Source organism: Sebastes umbrosus, chromosome 3 (assembly GCF_015220745.1).
Source record: "Sebastes umbrosus isolate fSebUmb1 chromosome 3, fSebUmb1.pri, whole genome shotgun sequence".
Lineage (NCBI taxonomy): Eukaryota > Metazoa > Chordata > Actinopteri > Perciformes > Sebastidae > Sebastes > Sebastes umbrosus.
In genome coordinates, this window is record NC_051271.1 from 9,518,302 (window position 1) to 9,534,734 (window position 16,433).

General features: G+C 41.6%; 1 protein-coding gene across 19 annotated transcripts in view; it reads left to right on the forward strand.

The window, feature by feature from the left end:
• LOC119485116 (nuclear factor 1 X-type-like) overlaps window positions 1-16,433 on the forward strand; it is a 162,576-nt gene that overhangs the window by 42,065 nt on the left and 104,078 nt on the right. For 17 of the 19 annotated variants that reach the window (XM_037764453.1, XM_037764447.1, XM_037764433.1 and 14 more), the window contains one exon: window positions 4,775-4,858. In XM_037764453.1, coding sequence (XP_037620381.1) covers window positions 4,775-4,858 — 84 coding nt within the window. Of the gene's footprint in view, window positions 1-4,327; window positions 4,355-4,774; window positions 4,859-10,834; window positions 11,255-16,433 lie in introns of those variants that run through there. The other 2 variants (XM_037764445.1, XM_037764446.1) reach the window with 2 other exon arrangements.

The window sequence follows — 16,433 nt, forward strand, 5'->3', positions numbered from 1 at the left end:
AGAACAATCAATTAATAATGGAGTCACCTGCCAAGGATGTTTGTGTTGATGTCACACCCAGTCATACCTGCACAACAACACCAACGGGCCTCGAGCAGTTGAAAATGACACATCTCATGCCACACTTGATTTGTGAGGTCAGCCGCCCAATTATCTATCTAATATATCTTAAAGGTGCACAAAGCATTAGACAATGCTTCATAATTGGCAGCGATATTATAATACTCACTTTGTTTTGATTGTGGGCCTATAATTTCACAGTTGGTTGCGCTGCGGTTGTTGCAGAGAAAACCTGCCAACCACAGACCCTGTCAGTCAAATCAAAGCCAAGACTGTTATTGGTGCCAAGCTGGGAGGTGGGCGTGAACCCTACCATGTTATTAAATACATTTTTTAAGAGTATCAATTCAGTTGAGTTGGAAGTGGGTGAGACATTTGAAAGGAGCTCAACACGTTGCCTCATTGAGTCATACTGAGTGTGTGTGTGTGTGTGTGTGTGTGTGTGTGTGTGTTTTGTAACGTAACTCTAGGCTTCCTGGTCGTTGTGGTAAACTCTGCTGTATTAGAACCATAACCACAAGAAAATCTCCCCACGGATCAGTCCTCGTGTGACACAAAGGGCTGATTGTACCAGCCCAAACCTCATTGTTAAATGCACATAGGCGGTGCGGCGAGGCCTTAACTGAGTGTGGTTCGGCCATTAAAAAAGCATGAATAAGGATCCGTGTAGGAAAAGGGTTTGCCAGTGGCGTTGGATTACCTAGTAGTGTACGGAGGTGGCGTACGGTGCACGCAGCGAAATGTTGCAGCCCAGCAAGTTGAGTGTTACTATTGGTATTGGCATGGTGTTTATCTAAAGGCCAGCCTGTCGAGCAAGATCGGTAGTTGACGGGCGAGGTGCCAGGTCAGGCGAATCTCGGGGCGTGTCACAATGTGCTGTTCAAACTTGTTTCAACCGTTTTGGTGGAAAGGATGTGGTTTTTTTTAGGCACATCTATTGTTAAGGTTGACATAGTTTTTATCTATTACTCAGGCATTCAAAAGTTTTACCCTCACCCAACTCATTAACGTATAAGCACCCTGATTTGAACCACACACACGTACATAAAGGTTGAATATCAAGCATAGTTTGAATGTTTCCTGCCTCAGTCATCTGAGATAATTGTATACTCCTGCCTCCTGCAGTCAGACCTCCTCAACAGAATCTGTTCACGCCGTGCGCCTTATCCCACCGTTTACTATTGTGTTAAACATAACTGCACAATTAAGCCAAAATGCAATCTTCAGCACTGCGTCTTGGCTGTACTTCTGACCCAACAAAACCTTCAGGACCCACAAGTGGAGTGAAATAATTAGCCCCACTCAGCTCAGCCATCCATCCATCCTTCTTTTTTTAATGCAGCCCCTCAGTTTTCTCATCTTCTTTCTTATTCTCCCCCGTTTTCCCTTCACCCCCCTGAGATAGCTGTGTGTGAAAAATCGTATTTTTCCAACATTTCTCCCCGAGGTAGCTTTGGCAGGGACTCACACGGCGGCCATTTCTGCCTTTCATACACCCCTCACACGCCGTGGAACAGATCGCCGGTGCGGCCCGGCGTCTTTGAAGTGGTTGCCATCTCACGCAGGTTGGCTGGACTCTCTCCCCATCCCTCCCTCCCCCCCCATTCTCATCCTGTGCCTTAAACCTGGCAGTGTTATTTTCAGCCACCAAATCACGGTGATAAGAAGACACAATGGTGCTGATAATAATTATGGTTTTTAAAAAGCTGCACTGACAGCGGCGATAGTGCTTGTTGTGGTTGATGATTGTGCGGCAGCCAGAATAAATGCTTTCTGGAAACGAGGAGAGGGCTGCACCAGGTGTGTAAGTTTTTTTTTGCGTGTGTAGGTGATGAATTAGTGTGTGTATAAGCGTGTGTGTGTGTGTGTGTGTGTGTGTGTGGCTGCAAATGTGAGATGTAGAAAGACAGGAGAGGAGGATCATTGATATGTTGCCATTCATGTGCTTTAAAATGGAGCCATCTGAGAACAAATTCCACCATCAGGGCCTTTCATACACAAAGCTCTGTGTGTGTGTGTGTGTGTGTGTGTGTGTGTGTGTGTGTGTGTGTGTGTGTGTGAGCACACGTTTGCACGCGAGTGTGTGTGTGTGTGTGTGAGCAGGTTTCGGAGATCTCACCTCCAAAGAATTTGGCCATATGGTCGTCAACACATACTGTATACCCAGAGAGAGAGACAGATAGAGAGCGAGCCAAGGAAAGACTGTGTGAGATAGAGAGAAAGTGAAAGAGAAGTGTCTCCTTTTGTCAGTTTAAAACACATCCTATACCCCTACCTTAGATCAGATGGCTCAGACAAAAAAAAAAAAAAATCCTCCATCGCATCCCCTACGCCACATATTTGTGGAGTGGGAAAATCTGTCTCAATTAACACATTTGCATTGGGCGATGATGGACTCCAAATAGGTCACTGACTCAATCTCCCGCCTCCGAATCTTCCCTCTAAAATGTTAATTAAGGAGGGCTTTGAGATTTTTTCGCTCAGGGCTGGCCATATGGGCCGGGCATATGCTCTATATATATAGTACAATATATAATTCATACACTGCTGCAGGAGAGAGTGTTTGGGGGCCTGGAGTTTTTTGGGGGGGTTTTACTACAAAGGGAGTCAGTATGTTCTGGTCTCCCCAGTGGCAGGTACAGAGCTTAGCCTATTCATTAGCTTCATGTTATTCACTGTTGCACAATGGGATTGCGGTTCATCAACACCTGTTTCTTTGGCTGACGACATAAAGAGGGCACTTAAATTGCTCTTTGTCGGTTGGTTAATATGAAATTAGACCAAATCATCTATTGTGTGTTTCAAAAGAGCTCCTTTGGGTCAAGTTAAAGGATGAGTAATACTGAGATTCTCTGTATGTGCAAAGATATTCTCAAATAGTATGTTTCCTCACGCGTTCCCAGTTGAGCCAGTTCCCCCCAGTGCCATCCTGCCAGACACCCATTCACCAGCAGAATGAGGCGGCGGCGGCAGCCAATGAAAACACACTCTGTCCCACCCGCAGCTTTTTTGGGTCCGGCTCAGCCAATCGGAGGAGGCTTGCTCGTGCACCTGACCTTGTTTCTGGCCAGGCGCAGCCAATCACGGAGGCTCCAGCACACCTGATGCATTGTGGTCTGCTCGCTGGTCTGCTCGCGCTGGTGCGGACCCCCACACAGGTGCCGTGGATCCAGGCCATTATTCTGAGGTGCCGGCCAATCGGATGCATCGTCTCATTATCAGACACATGTGGCCTGGCAGACTTTGAGTGATTGCTTTTTGTCTTGTGTGTGTGAGTGTGTGTGTGTGTGTGTGTGCATCGTAGGAACTCTGCTACCCCATTCCCATAATGCTTTGCAGCCTTATCAGCAGGCCTCTCTCTCGCTCCGTTCCTGGCTTCATCCTCTTCTTGAGACTCAACAATGGGCACTGTGTTGCCCCCTTAAGGAGCTGGAGGCCTCGGCTATAAAAAGAGACTCAAAATACAAAAAAAACATGTTTATGGACTAATAAAGATGATTAGAAATCGCACAATTGCAGAAAAATGGAAGGTTTGCGAGTGCAGATTATCTGTAATAAAAAGCTGAGGGGAGAGACGGGGGAGAGAGGGAGAAAGCGAGTTAGCTGTACAGACCTCTCATTGCGAAGGATATGAATAGCCTTTGTTTTCACCACAACTCAGGGCTGTGTGGTCTGCCAATGTCTGGCTCTTATTATGGGGTTTGTGTCTGCGTAAGTGGCATGCACGTGTGCGTTGGTGTGTGTTGCTGTGTGTTTGTGTGCAAGGCCGAGAGCACATGGGCGTGGGGAAAAAAAAAAAAAAAGCATATATATACATGCAGGTGATTATATTTTCAGGAGGGTGAGACTACATGTGTGTGCATTTAAATGTTTCCACACAGCAGATACACTGTTTTCTCTCCGCTCCTGTTCGGCTAAATAAATGTGGCATGGGGTCCAGGGGCTGGCACGAGTGCGTGTGCACGCTTTTTTATCCGTTAAAGTTGTGAAATGAAATAGGATTTCACAGAACGGCACAGCGGCTGTGGGATTTGGGCTCCCTTCGGCTAAGTAGAGTGGGATCGGTTGATCCAATCAACGGCAGAACTGCAAGGAGAGCCCATTTCACAGCTCCGGGCCCTGCCAGAACCCTGCCTGCCTGCCTGCCTGCCTGCTTGACTTAGAATACAAATGAAGCTCCCTGAATGCACACTTACACACACATGCAAGCATGCACGCTGGTACTTACAGACAGTCTGGCTGGGGATGTATAGTGCAAGAGTTGTTGTTAGCTTTCTGTGGAGAGACGACACCGGTAGGGGTTATAGAACTGTCTCGTATAGTACAGGTACATCTTAGGATTGTCTCCACATTTGGTCCCGGTGATTTCAGGTCACAAATGTCCTTCTGGATTTTAATATATTCTCCGAATTCTTTCATTATTTCTTCGTGCCATCGTAGCTTAACATTTGTTGAAGAACAACAAATGTCAGATATGAAGTTCAATGATTTGAATGTTTTAATATATTGTGTTGCAAGTTTATTCTTCTTACTGGAAACTCACACAAAGCAACAGGTTGAAGCAGCCTCTAAATTAGCAAACGCTAGAATTTCTGGTGCCAAAAACGATTAAGATCTGCTTCCTAAGAGAGTCGTTAATATTGTGACAAAATCACTGTTGTACTCAAATGATGAAAGTTTAATTAAATAACCATCTCTCTCTGTTTTGTTTTAGGCTACTGACACCTACCTGGTGAACGACGATCCTGCTAGAGGCCCAGGGATGCCTGAATGTTTCCTCGTATCTGATACATATAGGGTAAATACACACACACACACACACACACACTACAAGCTCTCTGCATCTGTCCTTGTCAAGTTGATGTCCCACAATTTATTTCCTGGACACACAAACAAGCCCAGTCCATTAACAGTAATCAATTTTTTCCTTTTATAAAGATTTACCGCAGTTAGGGGAGGGGGGGGGGGGGGTGTTCAGAGTACAAAAGGCTCATCAGTCATCTTCAATCATCAGATCTTGAATTGGGAGCTCTGGGGTTAATGTGTCCAGGAAGTACACACACATTTTTCAGTGTTGTCATCCAGCCCGTTAGCATTCTGATATATATCCACTTCCTGTAAAATCGCCCACATGTCATCGTGGACGTCCTGAACTCATCCGTCGACCGTGCTGACGTGTGGCAACGGTGCCCCGCAAAAACACTGTATTTCCTCAAAACGTCAACTTTTCTGTGACGGCCTATTTTTACAAGGTTTAATTTATGCTTTGCAGTAATTTGGCTTCTCTGCGGAGTCCAGACACAATGCCAGAAAGCAGAGAACAAAATGAGGTTCAAAAACGTTAAAAAACTGAAGATTTTTTTGCGGGACATTGTCTGTGTGCGACACGTCCTACGTGTAGTCATTTTTATAGATTTGTAAAAAAAAAAACAACAGCACATCGTCTTTCAGGTTGTGGTTACAGACGACTGTTTGACTCCCTTTGGCCTGTGTGCTGCAATCTGACATGTCGAATTTACCGCTCAAATTAGATAACGGTGACGTCAGACTGGAGAAATAAATCTGTACATTTTCTTCCTGTTGAATACAAACACGGCAGAAACGCAGTAATCCAAAACGTATATGCAGCTATTGCACACAGTAAACACATAAAAAGCAGCAGGCGTAACACATTGCTCCTCACACACACACACACACACACACACACTCAGATTGCAAACAGATCCAAAGAGTCTCTGGGATCCACACTGTGTATGATATGCTTGTTAGCCATAACGGCCAGTCAGCCATTTCTCTCTGACTGCATATGCCTGTGTGCGTTTGACTGGCGTGCTCCCTCCCAGAGCACACATAAACAGCTTACTCAAACAATATTTACACTGTACGCCGTAGTAAACGGTACAGTTACACACATTTTCCGTTCGCATATTTCCTGCCTTTTTTGAAAGGCAGCCTCAACCACCTGTCTCACACATTTAGCATGCTAATGGCAGTATCAGTATGCTACATCACTTTCAATATTTAATGGCCTAGCCACAGGCGATGGTAAACAGCAAGTATACGGGTAGTGCCGCGTGTCAATGGGAGACCACAACACGCTAACTTTAGACACACCATATGGTTTTCTCGTGTCCTTTTTTAATGGCAAACATAGTCTCAGAAACCACTAGAGCCCTGCACGCTCGAGGGGCTTTCATAGGTGATGGTCGGACAGGGCTGTTTGATCACGGCCAGAGAGAGAGAGAGAGAGAGAGAGAGAGAGAGAGAGAGTGTTTGGAAAGAAAACCTGAGCGTCAGTGTTTTGTAACTCCTGTGGTTGCTATAGTTTGTTTCTTACAGCCAAGTTGCCTGTGTTGAATACTGAGATGGATGTCTCGGCCCAGACTGCAGCCAGAGACAAAGACGGCCAGTAAAGTCAGACAGACCGACGAAAAGGGGACAGTGATTAAGACGGCAGAAAGAGAGAGAGAGAGAGAGAGAGAGGGAGCAGCAAAAGATTATAAGATAGAAAAAGAGGAAAAAAGGTCACTAAAAAGAACCGCGAGAAATAGAAAAAGGGGGTGGACAGAGAGAGAAAGGAGGGAAAGCGAGGGAGCACACAAAGGCTTTTGGGGTTTGGGCCTGTGCCGTGGTGGGGTGTGGTTTGGAAAGAGGAGAGACTATGGGAAAGGAATAGACTACACCTCAATATGCTTCACTTTCTTGCACTTTTATTTCGCGTTTTCTCCGTTTCTCTCAATCTAATTCTCTCTGTAGCTGCTTGTGCCAGCGTATCTTTGACCGCAAGACATTTGTGGTCATGTGTGTACACGTATGTGTGTATATATGCTGTACATTAAATGCATGTGTGTCTGCGGTGTGAGTGTCTAAGTATCCTACATAGGCTGAGGTCTCGTAAAGCTGCACAGCTTCATATCCCCCTGAAAAACTTGGCATTGGAACGCGGGGGTGACTTCAACCCCCCGAAACCGCACCCTTGAACACACACACACACACGTTGTGTAAGACTCGTACACACTGACATACGCACATGCAGAATTGTATTCACACATAGGCACACACACACACACACACACTTCTCACTCACACACATGCACAAGGCAGGGGCTTATGTATAATTGCAGGCACTCTGCCTGCATATATGAGTTTGATTAGGCTGAGGAGCAGGGAGCGGGCGAGGATAAAGCCAAGCCTGATTAGAAACAGAGTGTATCGCTTCCATACAATAGGAGTCACAATGAAACCGGTTTAGACCACTTCGTCCAAGTTCAGGTATCTTTTGTCTCCGTATACAGCGCGCTAGAATATGACTTGGACCGGGTTAAAAAGGAGAAAAACAGGAATCCGAGGGGTATCACAGCTGCATAAATTACAATTTACAACTTGCTTTAATAACTTTGGACTTATTTAGTCCATTGAGGTCATTCAAGGAGGCACCTGGAAATATTAAGAATATTTGAATGCTCCTTCAGGTGTGAATATAATGTGGTGTTGGGTTATAAATTTCAGACGTTTCTCACCCCAAACTGCAGAGCTATGACCGTATACTTGGGCCTCAAATCCAGCCGTGACACCTTGTAAAAGAATTAATTAAACACAAATAAGTTTGGCCCACATTTTGATGTGCTGATGTTTTCCGCGTCCTCCGTGTCCATCACACTCTTTGAATTTACAGCAAACAAATACTCAAGTTAAGAATACATGGGGCCTCTTTCCACTTCAGACACTTGAAGTAGTTTACTGTGTGCGTAAAGCTTTGTGTGTCCCCCTCCAGCTGACGGGGGCTGACAGAAGAACACCACAGCACAAATCTGAGCTGTAAATTTCAAATTTTCTAAGCTCTCGCTTCTATTTTAGTCACACTTGGGCTTGCTTCTGCATTTTGTGCAACAGCGAAAGGATATGGAAGTTGAAAATAGATCTTTTTTTTTTGAGGAAATCTGCCTCCTCAATCATTTGTGTTTGCTCTGTCTACTCAGTGCTAAAACAGATTTACAAAGCAGAGTCAAAAAATATACTTAAGCAAAATAATGGAACACAGTCTCTGGAATATTAAATTAATAAGAAGAATCAATAGTATTGTATGCAATAAGATTATAAAGTCCCTGTTAACTCACCACTGAAAGACAAACTGTAAATTGTGAGGCAAAAATGTGAACTATAACTTTGTGTTTAATTTGTCTAAACTAGGGCTTTGGTTTATCAATCAATCTATCTATCTATATATCTATCTATCTATCTATCTATCTATCTGAATTTTTTTTATTATTTGTCATATCAAGACATAGAGATTAAGTAAAAAGGCGGCAACATTATGACTGAATGTTTGTTGCAAGAGAGAGAAAGCACAGAACAATCATTACCTCACACAAAAGTAATAAATGTAAGGAGGGTATAAACACACTGTTAAGAATTTCCCAGTAAAATAACAGTAAAGAACTGGCAGCAGGGTTGCCTTTATGTTACTGTAAAATTAACATTATAATACTGTCATTGAAATTTACAGCTTTGTACTGTTAATGAAAAATACAGTTTCAACTGTTTTTTTTTATTTATTTCACAGTATTTTACAGTTATTTTACTGTTTAAAGATACATTATATAGCTGTTTTTCTCCTTTCTTTTACATTATCTTACTGATTTGTTTTAATGCACTATTTAGGTTGTATTTTTTACAACATTATTTTTTGCCTAGATGAATAGACTTAGCAGGTTACAGACATAGGAATAGTCATACTAAATACAATTAAAGGCTCTTTTTAGGAAAAAGGCTATAATAGAGTTGTTGACACTTTTCCCAAAATATCTGTCTATAGCTGGCTACAAGCACAGAATGAAACCAGAACAACATGTGAGTGAAGAACAATAAAGCTAATTCACTGATTTTACAATCATGTGCAATGTACAAGCCTCACATGTGCAGATCAGGTCCCAGAATTAAAAAAATACTGCATGAAACTGTTACTGATGATACTTTAGACAGTAGATCAGCAGTAAAGTGATGTTTTTTAAGAATGCATTATAGTTCAGTTAAAAAACGGCCTATGAGCGTAATTTAACAGGTTTTCTTTTGTATTAACATCGAAGCACTGTTTTTAGCAATAACAGGTTAATACTGTTGAAATCCTGCTGTAAATTAACAGCAATTGTTTACAGTGCACAGAACAATCATTACCTCACACAAAAGTAAATCCTGTAATAAATATAAGGAGGGTATATACAGATACTCCTGCAGAACTGGGTGGAAATATGAAAGAAATATTACAGATATGAATTTAATAAAAATCCCATAAAACTCAGTGCGGTGACTGAACTCACCACTGAGAGACAAACTGTAAATTGTGAGGCAAAAATGTGAACTAACTTTATGTTTAATTTGTTTAAACGGGAGCTTTGGTTTTCCTATCTATCTATCTATCTATCTATCTATCTATCTATCTATCTGATTTGTTTTATTATTTGTCATAACAAGACATAATAAGACAAGTCAAGTCAAGTAAAAAGGCGGCAACATTATGACTGAATGTTTGTTACAAGAGAGAGAAAGCACAGAACAATCAAGTTCAAGTTTAGTTTATTGATCACATACACATTGACATGGCAGTGAGATTCTTTGTTCCTGTTTGTTACCTCACACACACACACACACACACACACAAAAGAAGTAAATCCTGTAATAAATGTAAGGAGGGTATATACAGATGCTCCTGCAGAACTGGGTGGAAATATGAAATATGAAAGAAATATTACAGATATGAATTTAATAAAAATCCCATAAAACTCAGTGCGGTGACTGAACTCACCACTGAAAGACAAACTGTAAATTGTGAGGCAAAAATGTGAACTAACTTTATGTTTAATTTGTCTAAACTAGAGCTATATATGACTAAATGTTTGTTGCAAGAGAGAGAAAGCACAGAACAATCATTACCTCACACACAAGAAGTAAATCCTGTAATAAATGTAAGGAGGGTATATACAGATACTCCTGCAGAACTGGGTGGAAATATGAAAGAAATATTACAGATATGAATTTAATAAAAATCCCATAAAACTCAGTGCGGTGACTGAACTCACCACTGAAAGACAAACTGTAAATTGTGAGATAGATAGATAGATAGATAGATAGATAGATAGATAGATAGATAGGAAAACCAAAGCTCTAGTTTAGACAAATTAAACATAGAGTTAGTTCATATTTTTGCACAAAGTAAATCCTACAATAAAGGAGGGTATATACAGATACTCCTGCAGAACTGGGTGGAAATATGAAGGAAATATTACAGATATGAATTTAATAATAAAATCCCATAAAACTCAGTATGGTGACTGAACTCACCACTGAAAGACAAACTGTAAATTGTGAGGCAAAAATGTGAACTAACTTTATATTTAATTTGTCTAAACTAGAGCTTTGGTCTATCTATCTATCTATCTGAATTTGTTATTATTTGTCATATCAAGACATAGAAATTAAGCAACATTATGACTGAATGTTTGTTGCAAGAGAGAGAGAAAGCACAGAACAATCATTACCTCACACAAAAGTAGATCCTGTAATAAATGTAAGGAGGGTATATACAGATACTCCTGCAGAACTGGGTGGAAATATGAAGGAAATATTACAGATATGAATATAATAAAATCCCATAAAAGTCAGTGCGGTGACTGAACTCACCACTGAGCACCACATGCGCACTGTGCAACCCTTCTACTACAGCAGCAGCTGTAGGGACACCGTGTCTCTCTCCGTGTCGAGTCCTCTTCTCGGAGGGGTTTTTTCAGCTGAAGCACACTGAGCTTCATTCTGTCTTTAAAGAACTATCACAAGTCCATGATAATAATCATTTTAAATTGGTTTGTGTGGATCCGAAAGAGAAGCAGCGAGAGAGAGAGAGAGAGAGAGAGAGAGAGAGGGAGGGAGGGAGGGAGTGAGAGAGAGAGAGAGCAGCAGAAACTTTCCCCTAAAGTTGGTGCGGATCTTTTCACACAGAGAGTGAGTGAGTGAGTGAGTGAGGCGGGGTTACAGCCTGGACTGAGCCTCAGCAACCAGCAACCAGCAAGCAGCAGCAGCAGCGGCTTTGCAATGCGGCACCGCAGCGAACCTCCATCCAACTTCTTTATTACCAACAACAACTCCAAGTTACATCTCTAGAACAACAACAACCATGTACTCCCCTTACTGCTTGACACAGGTAATGAAAAAAAAAGAACAACCCGCTCGTTTTCCAAATGCTCCTCTTGTTGGTGTTTTGCTTTTTCTGTATTTTCCGGTATGGTGCGCGCCTCCGGTTGGTTTCTTTCTCTACTGTATTGTGGTTTCCAGTGTTGTGTTGTCTGCTGCTGCTGCTGCTGCTTGTCATTTGTTGCGTTTTAAGGACCTTTTCTTTTCCCCCTCCGATAGTGTTTAACTTCCCCCTCTCTCTCTCTCTCTCCCTTTCTTTTTTTAATGGCACTCCTCCAACAGGCTTTTTCTTGTGCGTCTCATTGCGCATGGGTTTTGGAGAGAAAATGGCGCTTCTCCCAAATCTATTTTATATAAAACGGAGGTTGGAGGTTGGAGAAAGGGGAAGAAGAAGGAGGCTGACAGTTGGAGACTAAATTACAGCCACCGTGAGGCAATGTAATATCGACAAATATATAATAATAAAGCGCGGATGGAGTTTTTATTATGGCTCGTTGGAGTTGTGGAACACTTTTATTTGGAGGGTTTCTGACTTGTGACGGAGGTCTGCCGGTTCTTCAGCCACCCTTTAGGGTCACCGTGTATAGCTATACATTCATAACTCTTCCTCCTTTACTTTACTTACACTTTTGCAGCCTCGTTTTGAAATAAAAATGTTGTTTTTTTTGGGGGTTATGCATCCTGGAGGATGGTGCATGGGCGTGTGTTGTGTGGAGCTGCATGCTTTCAGTTTGATTCATCACAAAATATAGTTGACCTTTTTTTAAAAAGAAGCAATGAAGCTATACTATATGTGTTATTTACCGTAATTATGCATTAAAGAGAGCACAGAATGGAGCTTTTTCACTGTTCACTCCAAAGGGAAATCTTGTTTTATGTTGTTAAAACAAAAAACAAAAAAGTTTTAACCTCACCCCAAAAAAAAGGGGTTAGGGTTGGGAACACTTTTATTTGGAGGGTTTCTGACTTGCGGCTGTGACTGAAGGTCTGCCGGTGCTATGGAGGCCTTTAGGGTCACTGTGTATAGCAATACACAGCCATAACTCTACATCTTTTACTTTATTCCACTTCAGCAGCCTCGTTTTGAAACAAAAATGTATTTTTTTGGGTTATGCATCCTGGAGGCGACAGAGAGGAGATGGTGCATGGGCGTGTGTTTGTGTGGAGAGTCCGAGCTGCATGCTTTCAGTTTGATTCATCACAAAATATAGTCAAGTCAAATTTATTTCTATAGCACATTTATTTAAAACAACATGAGCTGACCAAAGTGCTTTACAGACATAGTGTAGAATAAAAACAGGTCAACAGAGCAGACAACAAAATCTCACACATCCACAGACAGAGACCAAGATAGTTGACCTTTTTAAAGAAGCAATGAAGCTATATACTATATATGTTATTTACCGTAATTACGCATTAAAGAGAGCACAGAATGGAGCTTTTCTTGTTCACTCCAAAGGGAAATGTCGTTTTATGTTGTGCGTAATTTCAAAGGCCGTTTGGTGTTTAATGGTTCCGTTAGACGTTGTATGCATGTGATTAAGTGCTATTTTTTTGTTTTACCTGTCTTTAAACAATATGATAAAATATATTATATAATTAAAATGTCCTGTTTGAATGTGCAGCTCACGTTTTTGTAATTAAAATGATGATAGACTCCATTTTTTGACCTTTCCGGCCTCATCCACTGTACGCACTTCTGGCTCCACACAGGAATACGTTTTTATCAGCTCAAAGACAGGAATCACTGTTTAAATGTATTATATTTATTAATAGAAATAATCTTTAAATGATGATATATACACAATGCAAATGCTGGGCCAGGTTATCCTTTAAGCATGTTTTGATACAGGTGTGATTTAAGCTTATTTCTTACTTCATAACAGTGAGGATTTTTTCTTTATGTGCTGAATACTCCTTGTGTCAGTGTGTCAATAGTTTTTTTTAATCTATAAATTAAACTAACAGCTCACAACAGCAAAGGTCAAGTCATGTGACCTTTTTTTTGTTTTTCTCGCAACGCCAAGTTTTTTGTGCCTTTCATGCGTAAATGTTTCAAGTTGTGGTTTTAAAGTGAGCTTTAGTTGACAGATGCAGACATTGAGTGCAGTCAGTGCAGAGTTAACAGAGAGGAGAGCTGCAGGCGCGTCGAGCTGCAGCTTCAGGCCGCTTTTCCTCTCTGCTGCTGCCGCACAGCTTATCACATTAAACACCAGGTTAACAGTCAATGTGATGTTTGCACTATTTTACCATTAAACCCGTTTTAAAGATCAACTTGATTAAGACATTTTAACATCACTTGTTAGTTTGTTACCAGAAGGGAATGATTTTTTTTTTTTTTTAAAGTTAAGTGTCAGTCAGGAGTTATACAAGAAGCAATAAACTTAATTATCAGCCTCATGCATTATGACTTTTACGCATTTAATTTGAAAATGATTCAGCATTAAGCAGCTGTTTAGCTTGAGGCCTGCAGGTTAAATGGTTCAGTGTTGCAGAGGTCATCACGGCCTGCATGCAAGCAATCCTCCTCCTCCTCACACTTTTGCATTGTTGTGTTGTGTGATAATATAATATTCACATATTTTACTAAATCTTTTTTATATTCTATATGTCATGTGATGAAGCACAAAATCTTCCCCCCGGTTCCTTAGAACAGATTTGACGAGCTCCGTGAAAAACACGCAGGATTCCTTCTCTCTCGGTGTTATTTCAGGCCGTCTGACCAAAACCTCACTGTGTTTTCTCTCATTTATATTTAGCTGCTAGAAAAATGGGAGAACAGCAGTGCTCAAATGCCAAATTATATTTCATCACATCTTTTTTTTTTTTTTTTTTTTTGTAATTTATTACTGCAAAATAAAAAGTCAGAAGCCAAATCATTTACATCACTTAAAAAATGCTTCTGTCTTTTTTTCCATTGACATTTTTTTGTAATCAAGTCTATTTGATTTTGCTGCGTAAAAGAAGATCCAGCAGCCCTACTACTACTACTGCATATTTAGCACAGATAATTTTCCAAGCCTGGTGGTATATGAGGCAGAGAGAGGTCCGCATCGAGTTTCCTTCTTTTCTTTCCATTAATTAAAATTAATTGGCAGCAGATCCCCTCGCACGAGCGCCGCATGGACGCGTGCTGCCCATATGCGCGCTACATATTGATCTGCTCGGGCTGCTGTTATAGTGCGTCTCCAGCTCCTGCTGATGGACATCCATCCAGCACAGCTGATCTGTCTCTCATCACATCTCCTCGTGTGTTAATAGAGAGGATGGATATTAACGCAGCTGGAAGATATAACAGCACTTTGAAAAAGCGTCCTGCTTTGTGGGTTTAAGTGACATCTCTGTGTTTACCTGCAATTTCAAGTACACACGATTATCCGCCTTTAATTTGCTTTAATCGGCTGTTTTAACGATGTGTGGTTTGCGGAGGAGAAGAAGGCTGGATTGTTTGTAGTTTCTTTTTATTCCTAGCTGTGTGTCCACACCCTGGTACACAAACACACATGCATTATACTGTCATCCATTTAGTTGCCATGTAGACTGAATAATTCACAAATCACAGAAAACATGCAAAACTGGTGTAAACAATCTACAATGTTTTATTAATGCTGATAAAAGCTTTGCTGGAATGGTCTGCTATGTGATGGACCCCCATCAGCCAAACGCACTAAATATACTGCCAGTTTGTGTTTTTGTTTTTTTTTAAATGTGGCATTGTTTCACATCCCTGTGACTGAAATGCATTTTGCATATTAAAGTTTTAATGCGTTTTGAAGGTCGTGGAGGCGTTGTTAATTAAAACTTTTATGTGCTGCGTTTTTTTGAAAAAAAATCAATTATTTCAGACTCCACAGTTTAAGTCCCGCTTATCCAAATGAGATGTGGGCTGCTGATATAGAACGCGTCTCACAAACACTGCCAACTTTATGGAGGAAAAAAAAAAAAAAAAAAGCTTTGCTGCAAACTCAAGAGATGTTTTAACACTGTCTGTCTGTCTACGCGGGAGATTGTATCGCACAGATAGATCACACACACAGGCAAAAAAAAAAAAAAAAAAATATTTGCTTGCTCCATTCTTGCTCATATGTGCTTCATGTCCAATTATTTGCAGTTCTAAAGTGTTGTTTTTTTTTCAAGATTTGGAGATCAAATGAGTCCTTGAAATTCACTCAGCCGTGCAGATTGGCAAAGAACTTGAAAGCATGCAGTGAAAGCCATATACATACTGTAGCCATGCCATATAGCCATAGCAACAGAAAAAAAAAACACAACGTGGAGATTTTTGTAGTCAGTATATCTTTGGTGATGGAGATAAAGGCACTTATCATCTATAAAACAAAACGGTGTTTGTGAATCAGTTGCATATGTGAGGAGCAGAAATATGTGTGGAGCCCACGCAAGCAGGTTGTGTCCTAAATATAAGTTAAACACGTCTTTCTTTAATGGTTGTCTATTCATTAAAACTCAACATTCAAGGCCTATAAGTCGTGCACACCACCAGACCTTCAGCTGTCCGTGTGTGTGTGTTAATGTGTGTGTGCGTGTGTACAGTAGGTGTGTGTTTCTTACTCCTGCCCCGTTTTGGGCCGATGGCTCTCCTGCGTCAGCCATCGGTTCTGGTTTCACTGGGACTGGATGGTGACGGCCGTGGTGCCGGTGTAAGCCGAGGTGGGCCTGCATGATCTGGTAACATACAAAAGCCTTGGCGGCATCACTTTGCACCACACACACACACACACACACTCACTAATCCTGCTCACACAGAGCTAGTTGGTAGGCACAGCACAGGGCAGCAGAGAATAGGTTTGCTGTAGTGGACGGTAGGCAGGGTAAAAGTGGCCTGCCAACTGTGCCAGGACGGCAAGCAGGCAGGCAGGCAGTGGGTTGCAGGCAGAACCCAGGGGTACATTGTGTTCTTTTTACTTATTCATCCTTTCTGCTGGAGGCAGACCAGGTCCACCTTACACTGCTTTGGCCCGGAGCGAGAGCTGGTAGGCAGGGACAGAGGGACGGAGGGACGGGACGGAGGAAGGGATAGTGGCACAACATGTCCATGTCGGCTAAACACTGTCTGAATACATTAAGATTACATGGAGAGAGAAGAAAAATTTTTTTTGTGTGAGGGATGTGTTGACTCTTGAGGTTTTTAAAAAAAGTTGATCTCTAGTTCAAACATTTTAGTGCATCAT